The sequence below is a fragment of the Amblyomma maculatum genome, chromosome 8, assembly GCF_055883805.1.
Source record: "Amblyomma maculatum isolate TAMU_Amacu chromosome 8, ASM5588380v1, whole genome shotgun sequence".
Lineage (NCBI taxonomy): Eukaryota > Metazoa > Arthropoda > Arachnida > Ixodida > Ixodidae > Amblyomma > Amblyomma maculatum.
In genome coordinates this window covers 93,546,874-93,574,009 of record NC_139351.1, presented here as the reverse complement: position 1 = coordinate 93,574,009, position 27,136 = coordinate 93,546,874, and the positions used below count along the sequence as shown (strand labels likewise).

The 27,136-nt window shown below is 44.6% G+C and overlaps 2 protein-coding genes across 3 annotated transcripts; both read left to right on the top strand.

Moving 5' to 3' along the window:
• Positions 1 to 395: 395 nt before the first annotated feature.
• LOC146181836 (uncharacterized) lies at positions 396 to 3,214 on the top strand. Of its 2 annotated transcripts, XM_084576842.1 has the most exons (2): positions 769 to 907; positions 1,710 to 3,214. In XM_084576842.1, exon 2 carries the CDS (start codon positions 1,714 to 1,716, stop codon positions 3,112 to 3,114), a length of 1,401 nt encoding a protein of 466 aa, XP_084432968.1. In that variant the 5' UTR covers positions 769 to 907; positions 1,710 to 1,713; the 3' UTR covers positions 3,115 to 3,214. The 2 variants fall into 2 exon arrangements, with proteins under 2 accessions (XP_084432967.1, XP_084432968.1); XM_084576841.1 differs by having other exon boundaries at positions 396 to 3,214.
• Positions 3,215 to 7,310: 4,096 nt separating this feature from the next.
• LOC146181835 (uncharacterized) lies at positions 7,311 to 23,176 on the top strand. The gene is made up of 4 exons (XM_084576840.1): positions 7,311 to 7,597; positions 10,132 to 10,285; positions 12,483 to 12,619; positions 17,580 to 23,176. The coding sequence occupies exons 2-4, from the start codon at positions 10,177 to 10,179 to the stop codon at positions 17,904 to 17,906; spliced, it is 573 nt and encodes a 190-aa protein (XP_084432966.1). The 5' UTR covers positions 7,311 to 7,597; positions 10,132 to 10,176; the 3' UTR covers positions 17,907 to 23,176.
• The last annotated feature ends 3,960 nt before the right edge of the window (positions 23,177 to 27,136 follow it).

Sequence of the window (27,136 nt, the reverse complement as noted above, 5' to 3'; positions counted from 1 at the left end):
GTTTTCTCCAAGCCAGTGGTTTTGCTATGGTACCACAGGGAAACTATGAAAATGGAGAAGACCATTTGCCCACTGATTCCACTCATGATCTCTTGGAGGCCATATGCTCCATTAATGGAGGTTAGTGGTTTCGCCAAACGGCAGCGGTGGTGTCACGGATGTGCTTCACCTTCGACGTCCTAACGTTGTGAATATCTACTACGCTCCGCATCACATGCCTTTTTTTTTTCGTAATCCATGCTAAAATTAACGCGCGGTATTACGATTGCCGCTTTATAGTGGCTCGTAAATGGCAGGATGGCAAGAAACCAGTGAGCATCCTTCGATGAAAACTTTGAGGTTATCAACTGCCATCAATCCAATCGTCATCGCGCACACCTTCCTTTGAAAAATAGTTTCTTGGAAGTGCGTTAATCGGCCGCGGTTTGTGAAAAGTAACCGTGGTGCGGTTGTGCTGTGTTTTTCTCGCCTTTTTGTTACGTCGACTGCAACTAAGCTATTGCGACCCGTAATATATTTGCGAGGTTTGCAAAGCCGCGCACAGACATGGATGATACAGAAAATGTTCTCGGCGCTGTCAGCCAATCAAGTGCTCAGCGAAAGCCAACCGCGGCAAGCATGGCGGGCAGAGAAGCCAGTGGCAGTGAACTGGAGTGCACTGAAGAGATGCCGTGCTCGGACGCCTTTGCAGCAATGAACGAGGTGGGCAGCTTCCTGCCTGATGATTGGCTGCATTCATCCGATGACGGCTGGAGCTCATCCGACGATACGCGTGAGCGTAGCTTGAGACCGTCGCTGTGCATCGACGACGTTCGCGCTGCTGGCTACGCAGCTCAGGCTCGCGGTGGGGAGAAGTTGGAGCCGCAGCATATGATTCCCAGGTTCGAAGCGATCCACGAAATGACCCGTAAGTTTAACCATTTCTTCACTACGCTGCACACCGAACGCGAATGTGTCGGTAACGTCTACATTTGCAGTGTTTGCCGTTTGGCCCAGCGAACACTAGTCAAAATTCGGCTCGCTATCCATAAGAATCCCGAAGGTCGACGCATTGTGCTCAACAATACCAATTTTATGCGACTTTTGGTCAAGCTCTGCAGCCTCAATTCGCTCGGGCAGCCCCGCATTTGCACTGTCGGCTCGAGGCAGCTGGATGAGTACTACGAGATGCGCGGGTCTTGCCGGAAGCTTATAGGCGAGATAAACGTTTTGGACGATCAAACCAGCAAGAAGGTTTGGGAGAACTTCTTGGGCGATGCTGCGAAGTCTATCGAAACACTAACCTACAGTTTCAAGCTTCTTCGTGCGTCTGCTGCTGTTGATCGCGGCGACACTCTGGAACTGGAAAAAGTAGATGAAGCGGAGACGTCTCGCGAAGCTGTACCCGCGGCCAGTGCTAACTTTGAAAAAGGGTCGCTAGACATCGCACGCTGCATCGATGCCCGGCACTTTGTCGTGTACAGGGGCTCAAAGATGAGTGATAACGTTCGCGCAGTGGCCAAATACAGCAGGAAAGTGGTTGATCGCGAACCTCGAGAGGATCCCCCAGACGTTGGTGATGTGGCAGGTTTGATTGTATCGGGCGGAGAGTTTGTGAGGGTGCTTGTGCTCAAGGTAATCGAAAAAACGGCAGTCATTTGGGAGATCGACCATGGCCGCATGTATTCTGTCCACTGGGCCAACCTCGTCGACGTTCTTCCATCTTTCAGAAGAATGCCGCCTGCCGTGGGCCTGGCTGTCGTGCGCGACGTACAGGCCGTGCCATTTCTGGATTTGCTGAGAGAGTGCGCTGAACTAGTGCGATCCATCGTCGATCCGGATAAAGGGGACACTGCCTTCTACACACACATGGTTAGTGAGATGGCGGACTTCGGAGTCATCGATGTCCTGTCCGACCTGATCATCTGCCCCGACTACAAGACAAGGATGGCTGCCCTCGCCTGCTTGATTCTGCTGTGTCGCCGTTATCAAGTCCGCGAGGCTGTTGCAAACATTGGCCTTTTGAACAGAGTGGTCTCGCAGCTGGACAAGTTGGAGAGCAAGCAGCAGGGATCGCTCGGCCGCATTCCAGAAGAGGATGAAAAGAAAGCTATGCTGCACTTTTTGTCTTTCATGTTTTTTAACAATGAGAGGATTCGCGCGATGAGCGCTGACTCGGATGTAATAGCCGTTCTGTTAAAAGTCCGCGAAAGCACGGTGCCTGGTAACGAGAAATTTCGTCAAGACGTCGAACTATGCTTGCGTTTGGTTCTGGGACCTCCCCCGCCCCGCGATCGTGCATCTTCGAATCAAGTGTACAGCTACCAGCGCTCCCTCTCCGGGCCTACTCAACGTGACCGGCCGCCAGATGACTGGGACTACGTCCAGCTGGGCTCCGCGTCCGGCGCTCGATCTAGGCAGCTGGCTCTGACTCCGGACAGGCTGGAAAGCCATAAGAACTCAATCAAGACGCTGGACTGCTACGACGGGGCCGAGCCTCTTTGCCCGGCGTACTTCAGACCAGATCTAACCCTGACATGTGGCGTCACAGACCCACTGATGCGTGGAGGTGGCGGACGCTTCTACATCAGACACATGCTGGTGCCCCTCCGGTCGGACGAGACGCACGAACTGCGCCCTGTGCAGCACATGCACCGAGCGTCGGCGCGCACGCTTTCCAACGTGGCCTGCTCCTTCCTGAACACTTGGAAGTCGTGCACCATCTACTACGGCATCAGCGTCGACGGCTTCGTACGCGGCGTCATACTCAGCAACGAAGAGAAGGACAACTTGCGCACCGGCATCGACTTTATGGCTGGCAACCTGAGACCGCAACTGATGTCATCCAGCTTCGGGGTCGAGTTTGTGCCCGTGCTTCGCAGCGCCTCCGACCCGCCCGAAGACACTATATACTTCGTGGTCGAGGTCTGGGTGCGCGGCGTCCCGCGCATCGTGTACACGACTTCGGACGGCGACTGCTACCTGCGCGAGAATGGCATGTCGTACCAGGCCTTCTCCAATGACGTCCGCGCGTGGGTCGCCAAGATGCAGGAGGCCCGCTACCTGAAGACGGACGAAGAAGGCGAAGACCAGGACGACGCTTTAGTAGTGGCGGCCATCCCATCCACTGTATAAGCTCAAGAGGTGGAACACTTCTTTGTAAAGGCACCTTCGGGCCATCTCAATAATCACTGCCTTTTCGTTACTTTTTATCAAATAAACACTGTCTGTTCATCGGTTCAGAATGAAAAACATTTCTGTCTGCTTACCTACATGCAAACAATTATTAACCCAGCTGACGAGCACTAACCCAAACAAAGGTACGCATATACGACAGCCATGGAAGTCCCAGAAGCGGACTCCGCGTATTATTGCGAGTAACTTATAGGATGAGGAGGAAACAACTTTAACGCACTATTAGGCGTCGAGAATGACCTGGACCAGGGTCACCAAGACCAGCTGGTGTTTCAGCTGGTCAGAGGCTAACCAAGTCCGCCACATTGGTCAGCAAATATGCTTTTTAAGGCGAAAGCTTTTCTAGCTCATTGCCACTCCTAGCTAAGCATGTTTGCTCACTTCCAGTCAGTTACGGTCATTTCAATTCGTAGTTTGATATATTGGTCGTTCCGTAGTCATGCTGAATCATGCATAGTCATTGTAGTCATATACCACTCATAGCTATGTGTACGCATTTCCTAGTGAGTTTCGCGGCCATTATACTAATCGTTTGACATACTTGTCGCTCTGTAGTCATGCCTAGTCATTGCAGTCGTATAATCTGTGGGCCATTGCTCTGCCTGAGGGGCACACGAACTGAATCGAGGCGGGTCGTGTAAACATATGGGTTTATTCCTCACATGTCTGGAGATCAGGGGTGTCGTGGTCGGGAGCCAGCAGCAGGTGCACCCGCACTGAAGATGCCGCCCAGGAAGAGGTAGAGGCGACGGTGTGCGCTTCCCTTTATAGCCCCCGCGCCGGGACCGGTTATCCCGGCGCGAGCGGGGAGAGGAAAAACGTAAAGGGGCGGTGCATCGGTAGCCGCGGGAAAAGCGCTCCCTTCAGACGTGGCTAGCACGGCCCCCACAAATGTTTACTCATTTACAGCGGCCATTACAAGTTGTTGACATATTCGTCGTTCCGTAGTCATGTCTCGTCATTGTAGTCATTACTACTCATAGCTAAGCATGTTCACTCATTTCCAGTCAGTTACGGTCATTACAAGTCGTTTGGCACACTGGTCGTTCCGTACTCATTTTATGATCATGTTAATTATTGGTCATCATCCTGATTCATTAACTCTATCGATATCTATCGTATACGTTTTATTCATTATAAATCACCGTCAATCGTTTTCATTTCTATTGTCTCTCCTTACATTCGTTATTAGTGGCACATCAGCGCTGAGATCTAACGCACAGACCCCGCGCACAACTCTCGCGCTCGAGATTTCTTTCCATGAGCCTATCTAACGGAACGAAATTCAACGCATAGATACAACGCAAGCTTAAAAATGAAAAAAGAAAAACCGGCCTATCTACATAAAGACTCAGTGTAAGTATGTATACATGTATGTATGTATGTATGTATGTTTGTATGTATGTATGTATGTATGTATGTATGTATGTATGTATGTATGTATGTATGTATGTATGTATGTATGTATGTATGTATGTTTGTATGTATGTATGTATGTATGTGTGTGTGTATGTATGTATGTATGTATGTATGTATGTATGTATGTATGTATGTATGTATGTATGTATGTATGTATGTATGTATGTATGTATGTATGTATGTATGTATGTATGTATGTATGTATGTATGTATGTATGTATGTATGTATGTGCGTATGTATGTATGTGCGTATGTATGTATGTATGTATGTATGTATGTATGTATGTATGTATGTATGTATGTATGTATGTATGTATGTATGTATGTATGTATGTATGTATGTATGTATGTATGTATGTATGTATGTATGTATGTGAAAACGCCGACAGATTTTTGTCAGTGCTTACGCGATATGTTATGAAACAATTCAAGAGCTGTACTTGACATCCGTCAAACAGATCAACCTTGTTCTTGAATTTTTTTCTATTGCACTCGGGGAGAAGTTTTAATGCTCGCATCCTGCCTTTAGAACGTAATTAAAGCTCGCTCTTCTTCTAAGTGCATTTAAAGCTCATTTATTTTAAGAAAATACTGTTTATATTTATTTTACTCTACAAATGAAGAGAAAGAGAGAATTAACTTTATGGTTATTGCGCGGGTGATTCACCCAAGTACGGGAAACCATTGGCGAATACGACCCTCCAGGTCTGACTGATCAGCTGGCGCTGGAAGGAGAGTTCTGTGTGAGCTACCTCCACTTCGCACGGTTCATGGCTAAGTTCCTGTTATGTGCACGCTTTGCGCTGCTCGGGGCAGTTCCAAAACAATGTGGAGGATGTCGGAAATCTCTCCGCATGCCGGGCATGCATTTGTAAGGTATTGCGTGGGCCGAACCTTATTGTGTCAAGCTGGTTTGGTAGTGTGCGGGCTTGCATATTTCCTTTGGCCACCAGCGGCTAGAGTATAGGTCCTCCTAATTATATGCACCCTCTCACCATGGTGTACGACGAAAGACCCGAGCCATGCAGACACAACATACGGTCATAGTCGCAAAGCAAACATTATTTACGCTGACGTCAGCCCCTATCAAGGTCAGGCGGCTTCGGTAGCAAACCGTCGCAATTAACCAACCTCATGCGCCACGGTCAAAGCCGAAACAGCATATCGTGTTTGTCATCAAGCACGCTCACCCCACTCAGCAAATGACCACGACTGACTCGCAGCAAGCCTGCAAGCGTACCTCCATGGGGAAGGAATCACACTCCCGGTATACATACCCGCCACAGCTATGGTATTTTGTGAATCCCAGTCTAGGAAGGCATAGAGGGCAATGAGGTCGCTGACAGGATAGCTCGAGGCCACACATTAATTCCAAGCCTCGACCGTTGCCGTCCACCTCCGAAACTTCATATCCACTAACTTGAGGGGAAGTAAAAAACTACCGTCGACTTAGTCGCTCGTGAAATACGCAGCCCCCAAAAATTAAAGACTTCCTTCTTCATAAATTAAGCGATTCTATGGCGAAATCCCTTTACAAAGCCCCAGTCGCATTATAACCCTTGGTACTGCTCAGAAGCACCACCTTAATTTTTCTTCTCGATGTCTTTCACTAATAACCTACATATAGTTACAAGTGCCAATGTTTCGTTTTTCCGTGAGCTCGATGTTTTAGGGTAGATGCCGTCGAACAAACTGGCAGAGGGGGGGGGGGGGGGGATACCACTTTGTTAAAGTCTGTAATTGCAAACTGAACAATCACAACAAAAACCTTCAAAAATGATTTTCATTCTTTGTATGAAACGATCTTCAAATAACCAGACCGCCATGCAGTTACTCCCTCTCGATCTCTATTTCCTTCTCTGCACGTGCTCGAAGTTAGTAGAGAACCTCCTCCGTTGGAGCCAGACTTTAAGAGCTGCCGTTGAGAGCTAAGCACAATTAAGTACAGAGGTGCAATTAAGAGCTGGTTGGCTTATGGGGTTTAACGTCCCAAAGCAACTCAGGCTAGACGCCGTAGTGGAGGACTCCGGAATTTCGACCACCTGGGATTCTTTAAGGTGCACTGACATCGCACAGCACACAGGAGCCTTGCTTCTCACCTCCATCGAAAAGCTGCCGCCGAGGCCGCGATTCGATCCCGCGTCCTTGGGAACAGTAGTCGAGCGCCATAACCACTGCGCCACCCCGGCGGGGTGCAATTAAGAGTTGGAACGTTGTCTGGCGCCCCAAATTTTGTGCGCCCGTTAAGGCAGGGCGAGTGTCCGGAGTTCTCGTTTCCACGAAGAATACACTACCTGGGCACAATACAATCTGGTAAGCCTTACCGAATTTTCGAAAGGTCAGCAAGTTGCAGCATGTTTTCAATTTTCCCGCGCCTAGTAGGAGCAAAACGTGACAAAATATGCGCATTATGCGCAGCTCGCCGGCACTCTGTGCTGTGTGGCATGTTTCCGAGCGCTACAGGACACATCGTTGACATTCCATTTGCGTGCCTGTCAGCGATGTCGCACGGTTGGTATCACTATACTTCTAGGGACTCTAGTATCACGGCACGGTTGGCTGGCACTACGTGCGTCATAGAGTTTCTTACAGTAAGAAACTCTGACGTGTGCAAAGCTAAACTACTAATCTCGGGGGCCTTGTTTTCTTCATTGAAGCCTTGCTTTCTGCTCCTGGTACAAGGTGGCGCTAGCATCGAGATGGTCATCATCATCAATTTGCAAAGAAAAGTTTGCTGACCGTGACGTTGTGAGGTCTTTCGGTTTTCCCCTCAAAGAGGCAATCTTTTCCATTGCCAAGATGTGTGGCAACATGTTTGGGGGCAATGTTGGCCTCAGCCAACGCCTCCTTTCCTCATGACGTGACGCCGTCGGCGCCGTGTTTTGGTCGTGCTTTCTGTTACGTTGTTCGTCCGTGGTGTGTGGCGTTTACCTGTGCAGTGAGTTTTGCGCAACTACCGAAGCAGACGGAGGTTGTTGTCACCGAAAGGCGGAACATACAAGAGGTGAGTAAAAACAAACAAACTTAAAGTTGTTCATTTGTAAGTGCATTTGCAGGCCAACCGCTGAAGGGCCCGGCTTGTCTAGAGCAATACGAAGCTGCTCTCATGCAATGGATCAGCGCGTTTGGTGCTTTAATTAGAAACGTTTTGTCCTGACCCGCCTACATCCGTGTCGTCCGTGTTGTGCTGTGTTTTTAAGAAATTGCTATCAACTAGCGCAAACCAAACATCTGTTGCATGAGGATGTTTGCTTATTTGTACAGTATTAACAGCTAGTGCGGTAGACGAGTGGGTTCTCCGGAACGCGCAGCCGATTGTGGGGCGTGATTACGTGTGTAGAACTTTAGATGCTGGCCCGCTGGCCGACGTAGCAGCACATCGAAGAATGAGATAAATTATATCTCTCCAGCTGATCTCTCACATTACTCAGTTATAAATCTGCTTTTTTTTTTTAAAAAGGCGTCTGCATGCGATTAGGGTAGGTGTTGGTTTTGCTGTCGCGATGGGGCCTGGCCAGGGTTTCTGCTGGCCAACTTCATTCTGATTCTACGTTATTCGGACGGCGAGCTTAACACCAGTTGTGTTGAACACGGTGCCAAGGGAAGTTAACTATAATACCAATTACACAACACCAGAGCCAGCACCGAACTTCCGGTGTTGGTAAGTAAAGAGCTTTTCTCAGTAAACAAAAAAAGAAAAAAAAAATTAACAGGTAGCAAGGAAGATATGGGAAAAAGCTAATCTGTAATGATTCTTTTCAAATGAAACCATCTCCAGCTCCTTCTCTTCTTACATTAGTTGTGTTATGACATTGCCATGGTTATGGTAACTTGTGTCCAGTGCTTTTACATTCCATCCTCACGAAAAGATACAGAAATACTTGTGCTGAATCCTGGAGGTTGTAGCGCTCTGTGGTGTGATCATGAACATCAGTACTGACCTTTACATCGAATAGGCCCCACTTGTGACTTTCGAATGCCACACAACTTAAGCAGATGCCACCATAATTGTCTACACCGAAACTCGCTTGAATGTGTCGTACACAAATTACTTCTTACACAAAATCGGTATATCCAGCAGCCCTCTGCGTTCTACATGTGATGTGTGGGAAGATTTCGAACATTTGGTGTGCGGCTGCCAAAGATTTATCGCATTCCACAGGAAATTGCCTAGTAATTTAGGATTAGTTCAGGACAAAACCCTGCGTCTTGAACGCGTCCTCGATCTATGGTGCGATGGTTCTTTGGCTGCACGAGCTACAGAAACCCTGCTAACTTTCTTCAAGGACACAGTGTTTATAGACCATTTGAAACTCACCTGTGTGTGTGTGTGTGTGTGTGTGTGTGTGTGTGTGTGTGTGTGTGTGTGTGTGTGTGTGTGTGTGTGTGTGTGTGTGTGTGTGTGTGTGTGTGTGTGTGTGTGTGTGTGTGTGTGTGTGTGTGTGTGTGTGTGTGAGAGAGAGAGAGAGAGAGAGAAGGGGGGGGGGGCAGACAGACAGACTGATTTCTTTAATTCATTTTTCTTTCCCCTTCCCTTCATCTTCCCCCACATCAGGAGTAGCATGCTAAGCTATGCACCAGGAGACATCTCCTGCTTTCATTAAAATATGTCTGTCTCTCTTTTGTATGTTCCTATGAATGCAGTTTGGCACTCTGTTATGAGTATGTGTAGATGTGCATGTTCTTTTTGTTTACCTCAAGTTTCTTGTGCATTATTTTATTTTACTTGCAAGGAGGGGGTCGGGGAGGGGGCTTATGTTTTTGGTATGTAAAGGTAAAAGCTTCTGTTGTATGAGTATTGTGAAGAGAAATTTGAGCAGTGAGTAGCACCCAGCTTAAGGCTGTACACCCATAGGCATGCACAGGGTTCTGCATTAGGGAGGGAGGAGCCAAGTTTCATCGCAGTCCCCCCCCCCCCCCCCCTTCCACCTATTCAAGGCCCCTACAGCCAAACCACAATGTGAAGATGAGGAATGGTTATAAAACATATATTTTTTTATGTGATGGAATAGCAACACATACGAAATATTCTGCGCTTAAGAAACAAAACAAGTTTCACCATAGATGCAGAATTGAAAATTAGTACTCAACGGTGCGCTTCTCACAGCGGTTCCTTATTCAGACCCCGGCATTCCAGTGGAAAAGGTGGCTTGGAACGCAATAGCACAAGTTCTCGGCCGCAAGTGTAGTAAAGAAATCTCTGTGGCCATAACCTTGCACTGTTAAAAGCAATGCACAGGTCCGACAGAGTGAAGGTATGGGGGCAAACTTGGCGTCCAACTTGAGAGGATTGAGGGTGTGGCTGCCCCCTCTCTGTACACTTCCTGGTTCCTTTTTAGGGCCATCAGCATGACTGAAGCCTTCATTCATAGAAATAAGGCCTCCCAGTTCCCAGAACTGCCAGTTGATTAGAGTATAAATTTATTTCAAGTTATGTTATTAAAGTGACGTGCTCTTGTACCAATTTTTATTTGGGCTATTAGGCAGCTTAATTAAGTTAGCATGTTTCCTTTAACATTTGGTTCTTTTTTTGGACAGGCTGATACCTGAAGAAGCTGATTTCAATCTCTAGACAGCGGCACTATGGAGAATTTCATACAGCATGCAGTGAGGGGCCTCTGTATCTGCAGTCTTCTCTGGAATGTTGTACATACGTTAGATTTTGAAGATTTCGAGGAGAGACACAAGAAAGGTAAGGTTCTCTTATTGTCATTACAACTTGAACCCTTTGAGTCCATACAATTGCAGTGACCATGCATGATTGCAGTGCGCACACTCTGATGTTATGTTTGTGCAGCAAATTTTGTCAATTTGTGGAATGTTGCACTCCTTCCTTCCTTTTTTTTCTAGCAGGCTACTTTGATGCACATCACCTCAAGCTCTGTGGTCATATGTATCTATGTTTTTAATTTCTGAAGCCTTCAGCATTTCCTGCATTTCTCTCCCTCAGTCTTTCTCTCTCCAAATTCCTTGCTCGCACAAAATAGCAAGTCAGCAGATTTAAGTGCTAACTTAATTTTCTGTTTTTCCATTAAACAGCTTTTATCCCTCACTCTCTGTGTATCTTTTTTTGGGCATAGCTTACTTTAACGCTTGCATTATTTTTTTCCCGTATGCCATATGATTATCCCAGTTTATAGGAAGCCCAATCGGAACAGATTTTTTTTTTGGGGGGCTAAAGAGTTTGTGGATAAGATCACAGAGTACATTGCAGAAGTATGGTTCTTGCCAAAAGTGCAGAGCCCAGAGGGTCTGCTTCTGAACCACTTCGTGCGGCTTGTAATGCATTTGCAGTGTTCCGAATCTCTTGCTGGAAAGATTTCTTGTCCTACCCTCTCCAATGGGAAGAGGCTCCGCTAATGTTAAATCAGCGTCACTGTGCGGCTTAGAAGCAGACCTCCTGGGCTTTACACTTTTGACAAAGGCTGTACGTATACAGGATCCTTGAAAGGACTGTGAGGAAAAATAAAAGTTGGCCTGTATCAATAGGACACCATGTGCTAATTGTATTAGAGACCTCTGTTAACAAAAATTCGGGAGACATAGTTTCATTATGATGTGGCAGTGTTAAATAATAACTCTCATCTGCGGCTGCCCTCGCAGGCCCCTGTTCACGTACACGCACTTTGGTACTCTCGTAGTGGCTAATACCTTAATTGTGCCTCTGTCAGCTTGCACATATTGATTAGCACACAGTCGTAAGCTATCGCATAATTATATGAAAGACCCAGCAGCATAGATATAAACCCTCGCTTTACCCAAACTTTACACACTGGCCAACATGGCTTAGGAGTAGCATTTTCGGAGTCCAAGGGTCCTGGTGGGCCTGATTACCAACTGAAAAGTGCTGCCCATTTTGGCAGCTCCTGCAAACCCTGCCCATGTCATGTGGTCTCATGACATTGCACAACCTGCCGCCGACTACCGCCTGCCAGGCCCATGCCCATAATATTTTGCTCACGACGGCGGCAATGCAAGATTTTTTTGATGAAACGGACCTCCAAGTCTTTCGCATTAAAAGCAGAGGTTATATAAGCTAGGAAGTCAAAAAACAAACAAGACAAAGTGCAAGTGCCACCTCTACCAATAGAGTTCACACCTAACATGCATGTGTCGATGCGGAATTTTAGGTGCGGACCCTTGAACGTACACCGCACCTCCATTCACTTCAAAATGCTGGCAACCTTTCCTTTTTTAATATTAAAGGTGTCGTGAGTTTGAATTGGCTGGGGGGAAAATTTTTACTTTCAATTTCCTTGGCAACAAATGCATCACTTGCTGCTACATAAAAGCATCAGCTCACCCGCAAAAAGTCCGTCAAATATTGCAAACAAAAATTGGACAGATTTGACCTCAGTGTCCCTTGCACAGAAGATGACTCCGTCCATTCTTTTTTTTCTGAAATTCAGTTGTTTGACTTTTTGTGGCTGTGCTGAATTCATTCAGCATTCAAGAGAATTTACTGCTTGAAATTGTTTTTTAGAAATTGTATATTTTTTTCAACACTTGATTAAGACTGGAGAGGGTGATGATAATCATGATAAATCTTGTCTCATAAATGTAATGCAAAAAAAGAAACTGTGCCTGATGTCACAGTAGATTTCGTTGCGAAAACTGCTTTATTGACGGTATACCTGTTTTCAGTTTCTTGGTTTTTCCAAGCTCACGAAAGCTTCGTCTTCAGCGCAACTAGCATATTTGTTATTAAAATGCAGGAATTAATCTTACAGGCAGCGTTGTTGTTCGGTTTACTTAGTGCCCATATTGAGAACAGTTATTGTAACGATTCAGAAGATCATCTTTAAAAATTTGTTTCTGGATTGAAAATCTGCGACATTAGCCTTGAAAAATTGTATCATGTGATTTTTTTCTTTAAATTTTTATTGCAGCAAGGGAAGAATTTGACAACTTCGACAGGAGCTTTTCAACTCTCCGTGTTGTCGTGCCACTTGTCATGGGACTGCTGTTTGTTGCATTCTGTGTTCTGTTTTGCTGCATCGCATACCGCAGACGGCAGCGTTTCTGGGTGAGTAGACATGACTGCCAGCATCTTGTGGATGCGCAAAGCACTTTTATTCTCTGATGTTAAATTCTTTAATTTTTTCTTTTATCAATTTCAAGAGCGCTCTTGGGTTAGGCCCACAGCAGTAAAGCAAGGGGGGTCCGAATCATTATAAGCACATGCAGGATTTGGTGGATCACGATTGGTAGAACAAGTGCCGAATGTAGAAAAAATCTAAGGGGCAGGGGCACAACAATGGATTGAAATCACAATGACATAGCTTTGTTGATTTAATATCGATCATTATTAGTTGTATAACATAATGGCAGGTATTAGGCTTGGTAGATGTCAAATTTCTAATATGTTTGCCTCTCCATCTAGTAATACTTTTGCAGTGAGTACCTTTGGGAGCACTGGTGAATGAACATATTTGTGGATGCATCTCTTCAAATATTAACTTATTTATCAATACAAAAAATGAGTGTATCTTCTGAGTATTTACTACATAAATGAGCACATTGTTTCAAATACTGGCTAAAAATACTTTTCATTAGGTGCAAGATATTTTTTTTTTGTCAGCTAGGAATGCTATTTCATCTAGTCATGTGGGCATAAACCTTGTCAGTTTTTTCCTACGGTATTATGGCACAGAGGTAAGTTAAATTGTCTATTAGTGTGAATCATTGCTTTGTTTTCTTTCTTTCAAATGTCATAATGACCTCTATCTTGATACTTTCTTGTTCGCAGATTTTTGAAACTATGCCTCACCATTATTCGTTTCCAATTAGTGATTGCGGAGTTCACGAACATAAGGTTTAAATCTGGGTGGGAAAAAAAATATTCCATTTTCAACTCTAAATTTTTTAGTTGTAAGTACAGTGAAACCTCGTTATAGTTAAAAAAGCGGAAAATAGTTCACTATATCCATAATTCGTAATATAAAATTTCGTAGAAAATACGTGCAAGAGCAGCAAAATTCAATCAGAGAAGGCACAGCAACTCAGAGGGTGCCTACTTGGGTCACGTCCATTTATTTACGAGCGAAGAACTGCATTATTGTGGCCTGCTTTTTTGTGTTGATCGCGTTCCGTATTACACTCTGTTCCACAGTTTGCAAAAACTCAATAAGGGCAAACCCACTGCCCGCAATAGCACTGCAGTGGCGGCGCAGTAAATTCAATGCAGCAAGCGCTTCTTGTGAAGTTGGAATGTTCTCATTGTCTCCAAGGTCAGCCTGCAAGGTCAGCCTGAGCTTCGTCTGCGGGATGTTCAGAGACTTTCACAGTGATTTCGGTGTCCGTCACTACAGCCGTGGGTTGCGGGCATGTCACCAACAAGACGCGAAAAATCATTCCAGGCCTCATCGAGCTCGCAGAGCTCTTGCTTCTGCTTCGTGGGGATCGTCACCATTGTCACTTAATGCACGGGCCTCTGCTGGAACAAAACCTGAGTGCCGAAAGCAGTTGGCAATCGTTTCACCTTTCACACTGTCCCATGGCGCTTTAAGCATTTGGATTTCTCCCAGCAAGTCGATCTTCAAGTCCTGCTTCATACGAAGCTTCACGAGAAGAGTGTCAATCAGTCTCCTCTTGTAAACTTCCTTGAAGGCCCTGATGATGCCCTGATCTAAAGGCTGCAGCTTGGCTGTAGAGTTAGGCTGAAGAAAGCGAACTTCAATATTATTTAGTGCGACATTTGTGCTGTATGTGGTACAGTTATCAACAAGGACGCACACTTTGCGACCCTCGCGCACAAGCTCGCAGTTCCAAACATGCAGCCACTTCGTGAAAAGTTCACGTGCCATCCAACATTTCTTGTTGGATGTGGTACTTTATGAGAAGTATGCGGCCCCCTTTCATGCATCTCAGGGTTTTAAATCTCATCTCCCGATGACGAAGGGTCGCAGCTTCACAGTGCCATCCATGTTGGCGGCAAGCAAATCAGTCATCCGGGCCTTTCCTTGCTTCCCGGCATGGCACGGCTCTCCACGCGCGTCATGGGTATGCCTGGGTAGCACCTGCCAAAATAGGCTCGTTTCGTATGCATTAAAGATGTCCTTGGGCTGATATTTTTCAAGGATTTGTGGCCACTCCTCCAACCACTTTCTGATGCTCTCGCAGTTAACCGTCTCACTTTCGCCAGAGATCATTTTGCCTATGATGTCATAGCGTGCCTTGAACCTTTGCAGCCATCCGGAGCTGGCGACGAAGTTTTCGGCATCCAGGATACAGGCAAAGTCTTTCGCTTTTTGTTGAAGCATCAGTTCTGACACCGGATGTTTCGAGCTCTGACATCCAAAAACCATTTGTAGAGTGCCTTCACGTCACTGAACGGAGGGGGGCGAAGACGCTGTGCACTTGTCCGTGTGGTCTCTTGTGCTCGCGTCTTGATGACAGCTTTGCTCTTCAGAATGATACTCAAAGGGCTCCTTGGTATGCCAAATAAGTCTGAAAGAATGCACTTCTTTTCGCTGTTCTCCACACGTTGAATTATCTCGAGCTTGGTCTTTAACGTTAGTGCTACTTTTTTTTTCACGTTCACCGCCATCACAACACTACGCACACCCACGCACCACACTCGACACGAACCCGAAGCAGCCCCCAGAGAATGCTAGACGGCCATGTCGCTGCTAACACTAAGACGCAAAAGATGCAAAAAGGCAAAAGCAACATTCGATCGCGTCGCTGCTGAAGCGGCACTGTCGGCAATTGTGAGATGCGAACAATTTCTTTGGCTGTCAACTTTCAATGCCGAACAGTTTTTTAACATTTTGTGAAAATGTGAACAGTTTTTTAAGTCCATGCGGATAACACAAATGCATGACCGGTGCGACCACTCACGCAAGCGGGCGAGCACGCACAGCTCTGAGAAGCACACCTCCTCCCTCTTCACCCCTTTCCAACCACTTATGTCTCGTGGCTCTGGCCAAACCGGCTGCTGGGCCGGCAACAATGCGTGGGCGATGTCACGCCGTTGCTGATAGGCCTATGGCACCTTCCAGGTTACCAAAGCGTTACACCTCCCCCCTACCCGCCCCCCTTTTCCCCTCCAGGGCCGATACATCCTCCGTTCCCTGTTGTGGCCTGCTGTTGTGAATGCTTCGTGTGGTGCAAACTCAATGGCTACTTTCCTCCTGCCTAAATGTGACTGAATAAGGACGCTAGCTAAGTGCATGATGAAGACATGGATTGTTCGAATTCAACATACCTTGTAAGTGGAAGGCCTTTCTTTTAAGGAGAAGATTGAAATTTTGGACAAGGTTAATGAAAACTCGAAGAAAAAACATCCCGACTTGGTAAACGAGCTAGGACAAGCCCCGCCGACGCTGTACACCATTGTTGGGCAGCGGAACATCATTTTGTGGAATGCTCTGAACTTTAGTGTCAATATCAAGCAAGCAGAGTGCCACAGATGTGAAGCTGGAAGAAGTTCTGCTGACGTGGTTTTGCGAGGTGATTGCAGCCGGCATCAACACGGATAGCAAAGTGCTACGAGAAAAAGCCGACGACATTGCACTTTCTCCTGGCGTCAGAAATTTTCAAGCATCTGGAAAGTGGCTTCATCACTTTAAAGAAAGGCATGAGCTTGCTTACAGAAATGTTTGCGGAGAAGGCAAAAAAGTGGAAGAGGCGGCTGTTGGCAACTGGGTTGACTCGCTGCTGGCGCTGACCTTGGGTTACGCGCCACGCGACATTTTCAATGCCGATGAGGCGGGCGTGTTGTTAACCTGCAACCGCGCAAGAGTTTGTGTGTGAAGGGCCAAGCCTGTCAGGATGGCCAGAACAGTAAAGAAATAGTATCTGTACTTTTCTACTGCAATGCCGATAGTTTTGAAAAAATGACGCTTAGCATTATCGGTAAGGCAAAGCAGCTGAGATGCTTTCGAGTGGCTGGACGTTTGCCTTGTGTGTACAAAGCTAACAAGAAAGCCTGGATGACTCCAGATTTTTTTTCAAGAGTTTATGATCAGCTTAGATCGAAAAATGTCATTGAAGGATAGAAAAATCTTGCTCTTCGTCGACTAATGCTCCGCTCACGCCAGGCAAGTGACATTCAACGTCACGGTCATATTCTTTCCTGTGAACGTGAGTCACCTGCAGCCGTTAGACTCCAGAGTAATCCGGAACGTAAAACAATTTCAAGGGCCTTTTAGTGAGGCGGTTACGCACAAAGATTGATCATAAGGAGGGAAATTTGGGGATTAGTGTTCTTGATGCAGTTTATTTTCTGGCCATGTCTTGGGACAAGGTGACCCGCAAACAGTCGCGAACTGCTTTCGCAAACATGTGTTTCATGAAAGCACCACCTGCACCTCCGATTGCCGAAGAGTCCTACGATGATTTGTCTATTAAATGTTGGGAGACTTTGGAAGTTCAAGCTCTGCTTACGACTTTGTAACTGTGGATGGCAATGTCGCAACTTGCAGGTTGCGAACCTTGCAGACTTAATTGATGAAAAAATGAACTGTCATCATCATCAGACAGCGAAGAAAAAGAGGCTGATCCACTACCATTGATGGCAGAAACCCTCAAAGTCCTTGACATTTTGTGCCACAGCGTCAGCGCTGGCAGCTTAAGCGCTGAAACTGCGGCATGTTTTTATTCTTTCAGGCTGGGCTGATTGTTGACATCGAGCCCACGAAAGTGCTAACCAGCATTACTGACATTTTCAGCCAAATTAATTAAGCCAAATAAACTGTGTTTCATTTTCATGTTAAGCTTTGCTTGTTCTGGATCATATGAATTCGAGATGATAGAAATATTTTTGGAGACCCGTAGAATTCATATCATTCAGGTTCTACTGCATGCTTATATTCATTCACTCAGGCATCGTTCTTTGTGTTTGTTGAAGTTCAGACAAGAGAGGCTAAAGAGCAAGTAACGATTACATACTGTTCTATCATCCCTCTTCTACCAACAGTATCAGTGGATGGTTTTGAAGCGAACTTTTTAGTCTGAATCGCTCACCATGTGCCATTTTGCAGGAAATGCACCAGCAGCAGCAGCAGCAGCAGCGCCACATGGTAGCTCCTGTGGCGCCAATCCTCGGTCCAGGCCCGGTGACGTCTGGTACAGTTGGCAACTATGGAACGCCAACTTGGAATGGGATTTCTCCCGCCCCATGCAGTATTATGCCTTCTGTACCTGCACCTTATCAGCCACAACCGGTTGGGGGGGCATACCCTTGGAGTGGGCCCTACGCCAGTGTCAACGATGCACCCTCAACGCAGCCGCTCGGTGCTGCGGCAACTCCATGGCCTTGCGCGCCACCTCCACCCCCCTACAGCAGTGACACAAAGCAACTCATCTGAGACCATGGAGATACCACTGATGGCAAAAATAGCCACGCATGGAGTGAGGCCTTGAGCGAGTCTTAGCATCACACTAGCAGGCAGGAAAAGTTCAACGTGCAAGACCTGCACACATCCATTTGCATAGGCTAAGCTCGTGGTCGTCAATCTGTTTAGCCTCATGGCCCTCCAACTGCTCTCTCAAGCTGGTGATGCACCACATGTGCCTCAGCGCTCTTCCCTTTCTGCCTAACATATCATGCTTGGTTGCCCGTTTTGGGTGCAAGAGGTGGTTGGTTCGAAACCTACCGTCAAACACCCACCAGTAAAAATGAGCACAGTTGTTCCCGGCTCGCCTGCCACCCCACTGTGTCCTTTCAGGGGCAAAATTGGCCACAAATACCGTCAGCCTACAAAGGTGGTTTGGGCTCCAGTTTGAGAGGTTCAAAGGAGTTTCAAAACTGAGTGGAGGCCACATGTGAGTTCATTCTATGAGAGTGGCCTAATGTGTGAAGTAGTACAGGGTTTGCTGCTGGTGATCCACTAGTGGTAAAATGAGTACAAGCTTTCTCCTGGCCTCTGTTTGGTTTCTCTAGGGTGAAATGCTTGAAAAATGCGCCTTTGACACACCTTGTGTAAAAAAAATGGCCACAGTGGGCTTTATTGCACAAAGTAGATTTCAGTCTCCCGTAGGTAGATTTTTCATCGGTGGGTGGCTGAAAAAGGCAAACCACCCCTACCAGTGGGGCAGTTTTGAGAACCAGTTCGGTCACATCCCAGAGTGCCGAGATCCCATAATGATCAAGCACCAGGATAGTAATGCAGTCGTACCTATTTTACTGGTATCCTATTTTGCTGGTACTAGTGCCAGTGACAACAAAGTACCTCCCACAGCCAGCCTTGGCAGATGGTCAGCCACAAGACCATCCATGGTTATGCTGCAGTCATGCAAAGACTTTAGAAATAGCCAAGTTAACTAGTATGTACTGACTACTTCCATAAGTCTACTACTGTAAGCCATTATAGTGTGGCCAGTGTACTTATTTTTTTACACATACTGCTAATCCCATTAGGGATTATTGCGGGGCCATAGTATGGTCAACAGGATAACAGTCTACAAATAGCAAGAACATTGAACATATGATAACACTCTACAGTTAACAAAAATACTGAAAAGGTCAGCATGTTAGGATGCAGCAAAATATAGTAAAATGTGAGTATAATAAAGCCGGAATGTAAAGAAATGAAATGTGAAGTAAGGCAACGAAACAAAAGCGGTGTGTAAGGGACTTCAAAGTAAGGATAGCAGGGTTAAACAATAGGAGATAAAGAAGGTGTGTATGCAGTAAAGATTATCACTGTGAACAGATTCGAATATTGTATTGATGCTTGATAATGTAACTTGGCATAGGTGCCATAAAACTTCAGGCATGTATCAACAATATAATAATAGCAGCACAAAAGCACATAGGATCAGGAAATGATTGGCTAATAATAATAAGCAGATGCACTATCAACTGCAGTAACAAATTTTCTCAATGATGAACTTTTAGTAATACTGTATAGACTCGGGCTATTCAATTCTCTTGTTGCTAATGGAAAAAAAGTGTTTAAAGCATTCAGTACGAAAACAGAATTCACTTAGTGTATGCAAGCACTTGTGACGGTTTAGTCTTGTTTCAGAAACGGTAATGTCCAGTGTTATGTGTTGAATTAATTTGTACACGAGTTAAAACTAGGCTATTTTATTGCGAGTCTGCAGTGACTGCATTCCTTCTATTTTCATAACTGAGTGAGGGATATGATTCGAGAGCTGAGACGTGAATGTATATTTAGGAGCACAGGGAACAACGTTAACCCAAGGGTTCCAAGGAGCCCAGTTTCAGAACCCGTGGGCTAAGTTGTTTACCGTGCGGGTTTTGACGAACTTTTGTTACTTATTGAAACCTGTAATGTGCTGCTCCTGTACGCCGGACTACGATGAATTGAACGAGATGATGGCAGGCTGGCCTTGTGGTTGAATGTTCGTTTTGGAGGTGGGAATTTCTGGGTCCAGATTCTGGTACCTACTGTTAGTACCTGGCATTCTTTCTCTTTTGCATGCTTTTTCTAAATGTCATTGGTCGTAAACGTTTCAGGGAGTACCTGAGACCAAACTGATTATGTATTATACTCAATGTTCCAGGCTGGTACTGTTGCTTCTTTTCTCGGGATTAATGTCATAACATGCTGCAGCTTAGCCTTTTTATTCTGTTTTTTTTTTTTTTTTTTCTCCGCGTTCTGAGGAGTACTAGCACCATATGTGTGCTAAAGAAAAATGAGTCGTTCCTGTTCTCAGCCAGTTCTTCTGGCTAGTTCCTGCATTTTTTTATGTCTTGTTCTCCGTACAAGCCAGGGTATGGGGCTTATAGCATTAAGAACTGCAGAGGTTCATGATTTTCCATGTAGTAGCCTCCAGTATTGTTCATGAGCAGTGTCATGATGCTGTTCTTGTCATGAGGTCAGACTGAAGCAGTTTCATGACGCTAATAACTGTGTGCTTTGAGTTTTGACAAACCAAGTGACTGTTATGGCTTTTTTTTTTATTTGTGTAACTTGCTTAACAGCCCTGTATCATCTGGTTTATGGAGTAGTTTTGGAGGAACAAGCTTCAGTACTGTTGTTGTCTGAGCCTCTGTATGTTTTATAACCTTCAGTGTTGACATAATAGTTGCATGTCAAATTTCACGTTTATAATTTTTATTGCATGTCATTAAATGATGTTCGGCCATAATGGTTGTATTGTATTGCTAGCTTTTGCTATTCATTGTTCAGAAAATCATTCATTGTATTGATAATGTGAAGAAAACTGCATGCAGTATGTAGTATGCTTTGGCTAAGACTGTTTGAATAGTCATGCCATTCAACAATTCATTGATCATGATCATTTTACTGTGATCATACTGCATGAGCAGTTTTCTCATCTGTGAACACACTTCATCTTGTGACTCATTAACTTTGGTCAGGTTTGTGGAGCATTTCTCACCATGCATTCCACGCATTTGTGGATGCGTGTTGATTTACAAAGGAGATCAGAGAAGCAAATAACTGTGTTACTAAGGTAAACTTACAGTGAACATTAATTGAAAACGAGTAATTTAGCCGATGACTCCCAAAGGTTGATATTTACGACCCAATGAAAGATGTTGTGCAGAGGTCACTGAATTTAGAATTGGAGATTTCAAGTTGTTCAGCTGTTTGGTAGTTTTGGAAAGTAGTTATTTTACTGCAGGCTATATATGCATGCAAAAGGATTTAAGAATTCATTGAAGAAATGAGAAAGAGTGACTTAGTTGAGCAGTTTACATTATGGGTCACAAGACTTTGTGACACACAGAAGAGTGAGAAATGATTTTAGACGAATGAAGGTTGTCGTGTACTTATGTGGTGACGTTTGGATATAGCAGACTCAGTAGCCATTCATTTCGTTCCTTATACTACAGAAATATTTTGAAAGGCCCAAATAAATATAAACTGTCAGCCGTGAAGATTTATAAATTTTTGGTAGCCTTGTGAGTATTACTCAGCACATTTTCTTAACTAGCACTGGTTACCACTGAGAATGTTGTGAGGACTGTCATGGTAACTAACCTGTCACCTGGATCATGTTTTATTCACAGAAGTTGAGACTATGGCAAAATTTTATAGAGTAGTAGAGCTTGTACGATACATGTGTGAGGCAGTCATTTCGATTCATTGATGGAGTAATGGCACGGCTTAGCCATGCAGTTGGATCTTTTTTCTCAATACACGTACGTGTTAGAGATTTTTTGTGATAAAGCCCCATGAGTTGACCCACCGTGCATTATGTACTCTACCTCCATCTCGACAGCATTTGGACTAGCACTTAGAGGCTATATGTTTTTAGTTCTTGCTTCAGCATTCGAATGAACTGTTATTTCTTTACATCTAAAGGCACTGCACTGCATTCGAGGCCAGTGTTTATTATCATTAGGTTAGAGTATATCTAGGCCTGTTTTCTTTTTATGTGCTGTACTAAGTAATTTCAATTTTTATCTACTCAGCTTAGATATATTTGAAGAAAAAAAAAAAGTACTGCTTTGAAAGTTTCCTTTTAAAAAGTCAGAAGGTGGACAAGAGGTCGTGATATCATAATCTTTGCTCAGGCTTCGTGGTCAGTGTAAACCGATTGATGGAATCAGTCTCATAGATTACCCGCATTTTACTTAGTTAGCCTTTCATACAATTCGCTAAATTATCATCCATAGGAAAAAGTTCTCAGAGTTTCATGCTATTGTAGCCTGATGACTTTGTTCCAAATCGCTGCAGTCCCTGAGCCATTTGCTGTGCTAATGTTTTTCAGGTTATATCTCTCGCTTTTTTATATAACGACATGAGCCTTTCGAGGGACAAAAGGACATTTCTCTTGTCATATATTTAAATTTGTGCCATTGTTAAAGAGATAAGAGGAGACTGAGGGCTAATTAAGTTGCCCTTTATGAATAGATTACAAAGTCCTAATGGCAAAGGCAGTATTTTTAACAGAAACTGAGCTTTTGTAAGCAAGAAAAGGTTAAAAATGGCATGCTGGTGTTGACATCACCAAAAGGTTTAGCTGCAGTTGAAATGCGGTGCAGTGTTTTTCTATGCAGCTAACGTAAATTGGTTGGCAATGGTGCTGAACATGACACTGTTTACTTTGGAGAAAGTATGTCATACACTTGCCAGTGCAAGGAGTGATTTAGTGCATCACTTACTTATAATGCTACCCGTTGTTGGGGCTTTATTCCTGCCATTTCCCAGCTTCTAGCGTAGAGCACTTTAACGCAAGGGGTTGCCTGCATTCGACTGCCTCATGGGGTCCATAAGCAGTCCGCTTGTCCTGAGACCCAGAGCACATCTCTTTTTATACTGCCAGTGTATACAGCAAATTTTGGTGGGGGCTGTCAGGCACATTTCTTTTTTTTTGACATGTCTTTTTGTATGAAAACATGCTGTATTTGTTCGTAAATCATTGATAATAATTTGTGCTAAATACTATACTGTTTACTATTTACTGAATACTATTTCTGTCACTTATTTCCACTTTAGCTACTGCTCTTGCTTGTGCCTTTTGCACTGTGATACACATTGTGATGTTCTGCTTTGAGCCCTGGCAATGCCATATTACAACACATGTTTCTCCCATTCTTTTGCTTGTTTTTGTACACTGTTTCAACATATTGTGTAATGTGTCTGAGCAAAGTATACTGACCATTCATGCCAAATGAATATAGGCATTATTGATTTAAGTATGCATTCTTTTTGTTGTTTTTATTGCGAAAGCAATACTATTCTAGGTTTCGAGCCTTCAGCGTAGTGCAGCGGTAGCCACGTCGCACCCCTTGTGACACTAGGGTGAGAGCTGGGCTACCAATTGAAGCAGTCGGCGTAGCGCGGCGGTAGCCACGTCTTTCCCATGTGACGCTGTGACATCACACCCCATGTGACACAAAAGCGAGAGATGGGCTCCCAATTCAAGCGGTCGTTCTGGCGCGGTCAGAACTGCAGCTCAGTTGGCAGGAGCTGCCAACTTGGGTCTCTTGTTTCTCATGGGACGGTTATGTCAGAATCAGCCTGTTAGGACACTGGCATTCACGCTACCCCTATAGGCCACTAAGGCACGTTCATACGGCTTGGTTAAAGCGGGGCTTTGTATGTGGGCTGAGGAAGAAGAAAAAGAGAAGAATGCTCGGTCACCCACAGCTAATGCTTTCGCTCAATATTTGGGTCAGCAGCGTTGAACTCTTGTAATTTTATTATCTTATTTGGTATAGCGAACGGGCAATATTACCATAAACCAGGGCTCACCCTTTGTTAGGTGCATTTTTTTTGTCCTTGAATGATTTCCAGTACTCTTTGTTTATACTATATCACAAGGGGAACAAATGCTAATTGGCCAGGAATGCAAGGGATTATTAACATGCTTTGGTGATTGTTAACCTGGATTGGTTGTGAAGAACTCAAAAAATTATGCTGGCTTCTAGCATCGTGACGAGATTTTTACAGTGATTTCATTGCTTTGTGCCTATTACTTTACCCTAGCAAGAGGTGCTCAAGGGAGCCCATTAGTTGTAGAAAAGGGTCTTGATGACACAATTTGTCACCTATTGAAATTAATTCTGAACTGCTTTGAAATAATTACTCATGGAAGTGATTCTGCAGTGCTTTAGAAGAGGGGCAGTTTCACTACACTCAAAGAAATGATTGCACTTGCAGTAATGGCACACGTATGATACATGAGTGAGTGATCATCATTTTAGGTTATGGGAGAGTCACTGTTTATGGGTCAAATCGAAGCATGTATTTTCGGTATTGCTGCCTTTTGATGATTGGCCTTCCTTGTTACTGCACCTGCTCAGTGGCCGACTTTGGGTACGTGGCACAGTGCCGGGAATACCCTAATATTCCCAGAAATTCCTGGCAGAGAATGCGCCTAGTAAATTATTTATCCCTCTGTGTAACTTTGGTTTTAGCAGTCAAACAGTATGGTACGTGAGGCATACAAAAGCTGCTGTATAACTGTTGTTTGCCCATTTCCTATCATTCTGACTTCTGGACCAGAGTAGCATAACATTTGGAGTACAGTCAAAACTCGATTTAACAAAATTCCTGATTTAACGAAGTTATCCCGATTCCCCCTCAGACGCTCATATGGTCCAATGCTTTGAGCAACTCGAAATAACAAAACTAATTTCTATATTCATTCCTAACTTAACGAACGTTTTGCTGAAGAATGAAGGCGAAAAAGTTTATTTTTGGTCTATTTTGTACAAAACGCTCTAAGATGCCTTTCTCAATTTAACGAAGTTCCCGATTTAACGAAATACTATTTCGTGGCTCCGCGCACCTTCGTTAAATCGAGTTTTAACTGTATTCAAATGTCAAAGCAGCAGTTATTCCAACACAATTTAGAAATTTATCCTGGTAAAATTTAATCCAGAGCCCTGCACTGCAGTACTTTTTTGTAGCTTCCTTGCTCTCCTAACTCATGCCTTAGTCCTTCAATATTTATACATTCCATCATGACCAGTGCAGTCCAGGATCTCGTGAAACATTTTAATCGTTTTCACTGAGCTAACAGCTCTTTCTTGCCTTTCATTCTTTTTCTGAGGGGCATATTTCATTGCAATTTCTTTTTCTTGGATTTGCTGATACTCACTGCATGGTCACTGAGGAATGGAGCAGGCCAGATTAATATTTGTTTACCTGGTTTGGGTACAGTTACAATGAACAAGGAGGCAGAATAGGCAAAACAGGTGTGCACAGTCAACTGGACCTGTTAGTGGGGTGAAAGAAGAACGAAATGGAAAACCAGAACAATGGTGCAGAGATCGAACTCTATAAGGTTGAGGTTGCGATCATTATTCTACTGTTGTCTTTCACTTGGGCTGCTACAGAGGGCATTGACAGTGCACTGAAACATTTGTCATGAAATATGCTTTCACGTGCATTATTTGTGTTGCTTTCATTACTGATGTGCTGAATCTAGTTGTCTTATAGATAAAAGAAAGGTCAAAGTTTTCGTAAAATGTAGTCACTAACAATCTGACCAATCAATATGAATCTTGAATAAAGCACGCTGTGCAGGGCGTTCTAATTGGCCGAGGCGGGATGCGTTCCTGCCCTCTGCAACGCCACACTTGAACGCGCGCCAAGGAACGCCACGCGACAGAATTGATGATGTACCGATGTACCGTCCAAACTCACACTTGCCGGAAAAAGTGTGATAGATACTGCACCTTTCCTTTCCTGTAAACCAAATAAATTATATGTTGCACTGCAACGAATGCCAAGAAGCTAAAGATGGGAGGCAAATTATAGGATAGGAAGGGTAGGCTTTCGCCACTCTCCTCTTAAGAGACGTCTAAGAGACCTTCTAATTTTTTGTTGTGGTGGACACGTGAACGTTGTGTTGGACACGCCAGTGCCATTTTGCGCCTTGTATGCACTGTTTAGTTTCATTTAGAGTGTAGGTGTTTTTATATTTCCGCTTATGTTATGCTTTATTTGTATTCGTGTATTTGTTTTTGGGGTGTTTATTTTTTTCCTGTAGTAATGAGGAAGCTAACGCAGGCGCGTTCTGTATCATCTCTGTTTTTTCTCCGTGTTGCTGCGCTCTTTTTGAAGTTGCGAAATCGTATCAACTCGGCCAATTTCTTCATTGAATACGTGTCTTTTTGCTTACAAAACGTTATCGTCGTCAAGGGCAAACTGATGAAAATTGGTGGATTTATTCCCCCTTTCCGGGTAAAATACGCTGAATATATAGTGACGGGATTAAAGCGGTCTGGTGCACGTATAAGAAGCAAAAATGAAGGAAAAAGTATGGGCGGCACAAAGCTACTGGCTGGAGAAGAAACTATAGAGGTTCTTGAAGCAAGTTCCACGAGCGTTAGCCATTGGCCTCAGCATAATCACACACACAAAAATACTGTTTAAATGCAGCTCACGGCTGACAATTCTCGAATTGCAGCACGAAGAGCATAGTATACTTACAATTGCGGGTGCATTAGTTTGTTATTTTCACTGAGTGAAGCTTCTAAAGGATATTTAAAGCTTCGGTTTATACACTAATCTCCACCCCTTGTATGTAGCGAGGCATGTTGCCAGGCGAGTTGGCTTTGAAATTTTTTGAAATTGGAGCACTCGCAGGCAAAGAACAGTTGCGCCTTTTCTCTTCTTGCTTGCTTCGGTTTGGTTTGGTTTATATGGTTTAACGTTGCAAAGCGACTGCGGCTATGACAGACTCCGTAGTTGATGTCTTCGGAAATTTCGACCACCTGGGGTTTTGATTGTGCAATGGCATCGAACAGCACACGGGTGCATTGCTTTTCGCCGCCATTGAAAAGCGGTTGGAATTGCCAGGATTCGAACTTTGGCACAGTACTCGAGCAGCCCTGCACCAATTCAGCGGAGTCGGTCCCGCACTTTTCAGTGGGTAGGAATTATATGAATGGCGCAGGTGTCACACTTCGAGGCTTACAACCAAATGGTCCGGGCCATAAACATTTAACGTAAGGCGTTGTAACCTCAAAGTGTTCAAATTAAAGTCATGACGGATATAGGCCACGGAATGAGCATCACGTTGAATTCGACACGGGTATTCACGTTTATAAGAGGCCTACTCTGCGGCCCATTGGAAGATGGTTGGCACGGGAAGAACCTAAACATGGCTTTGCAAAATTTATGATTACTAATAATCACTACAC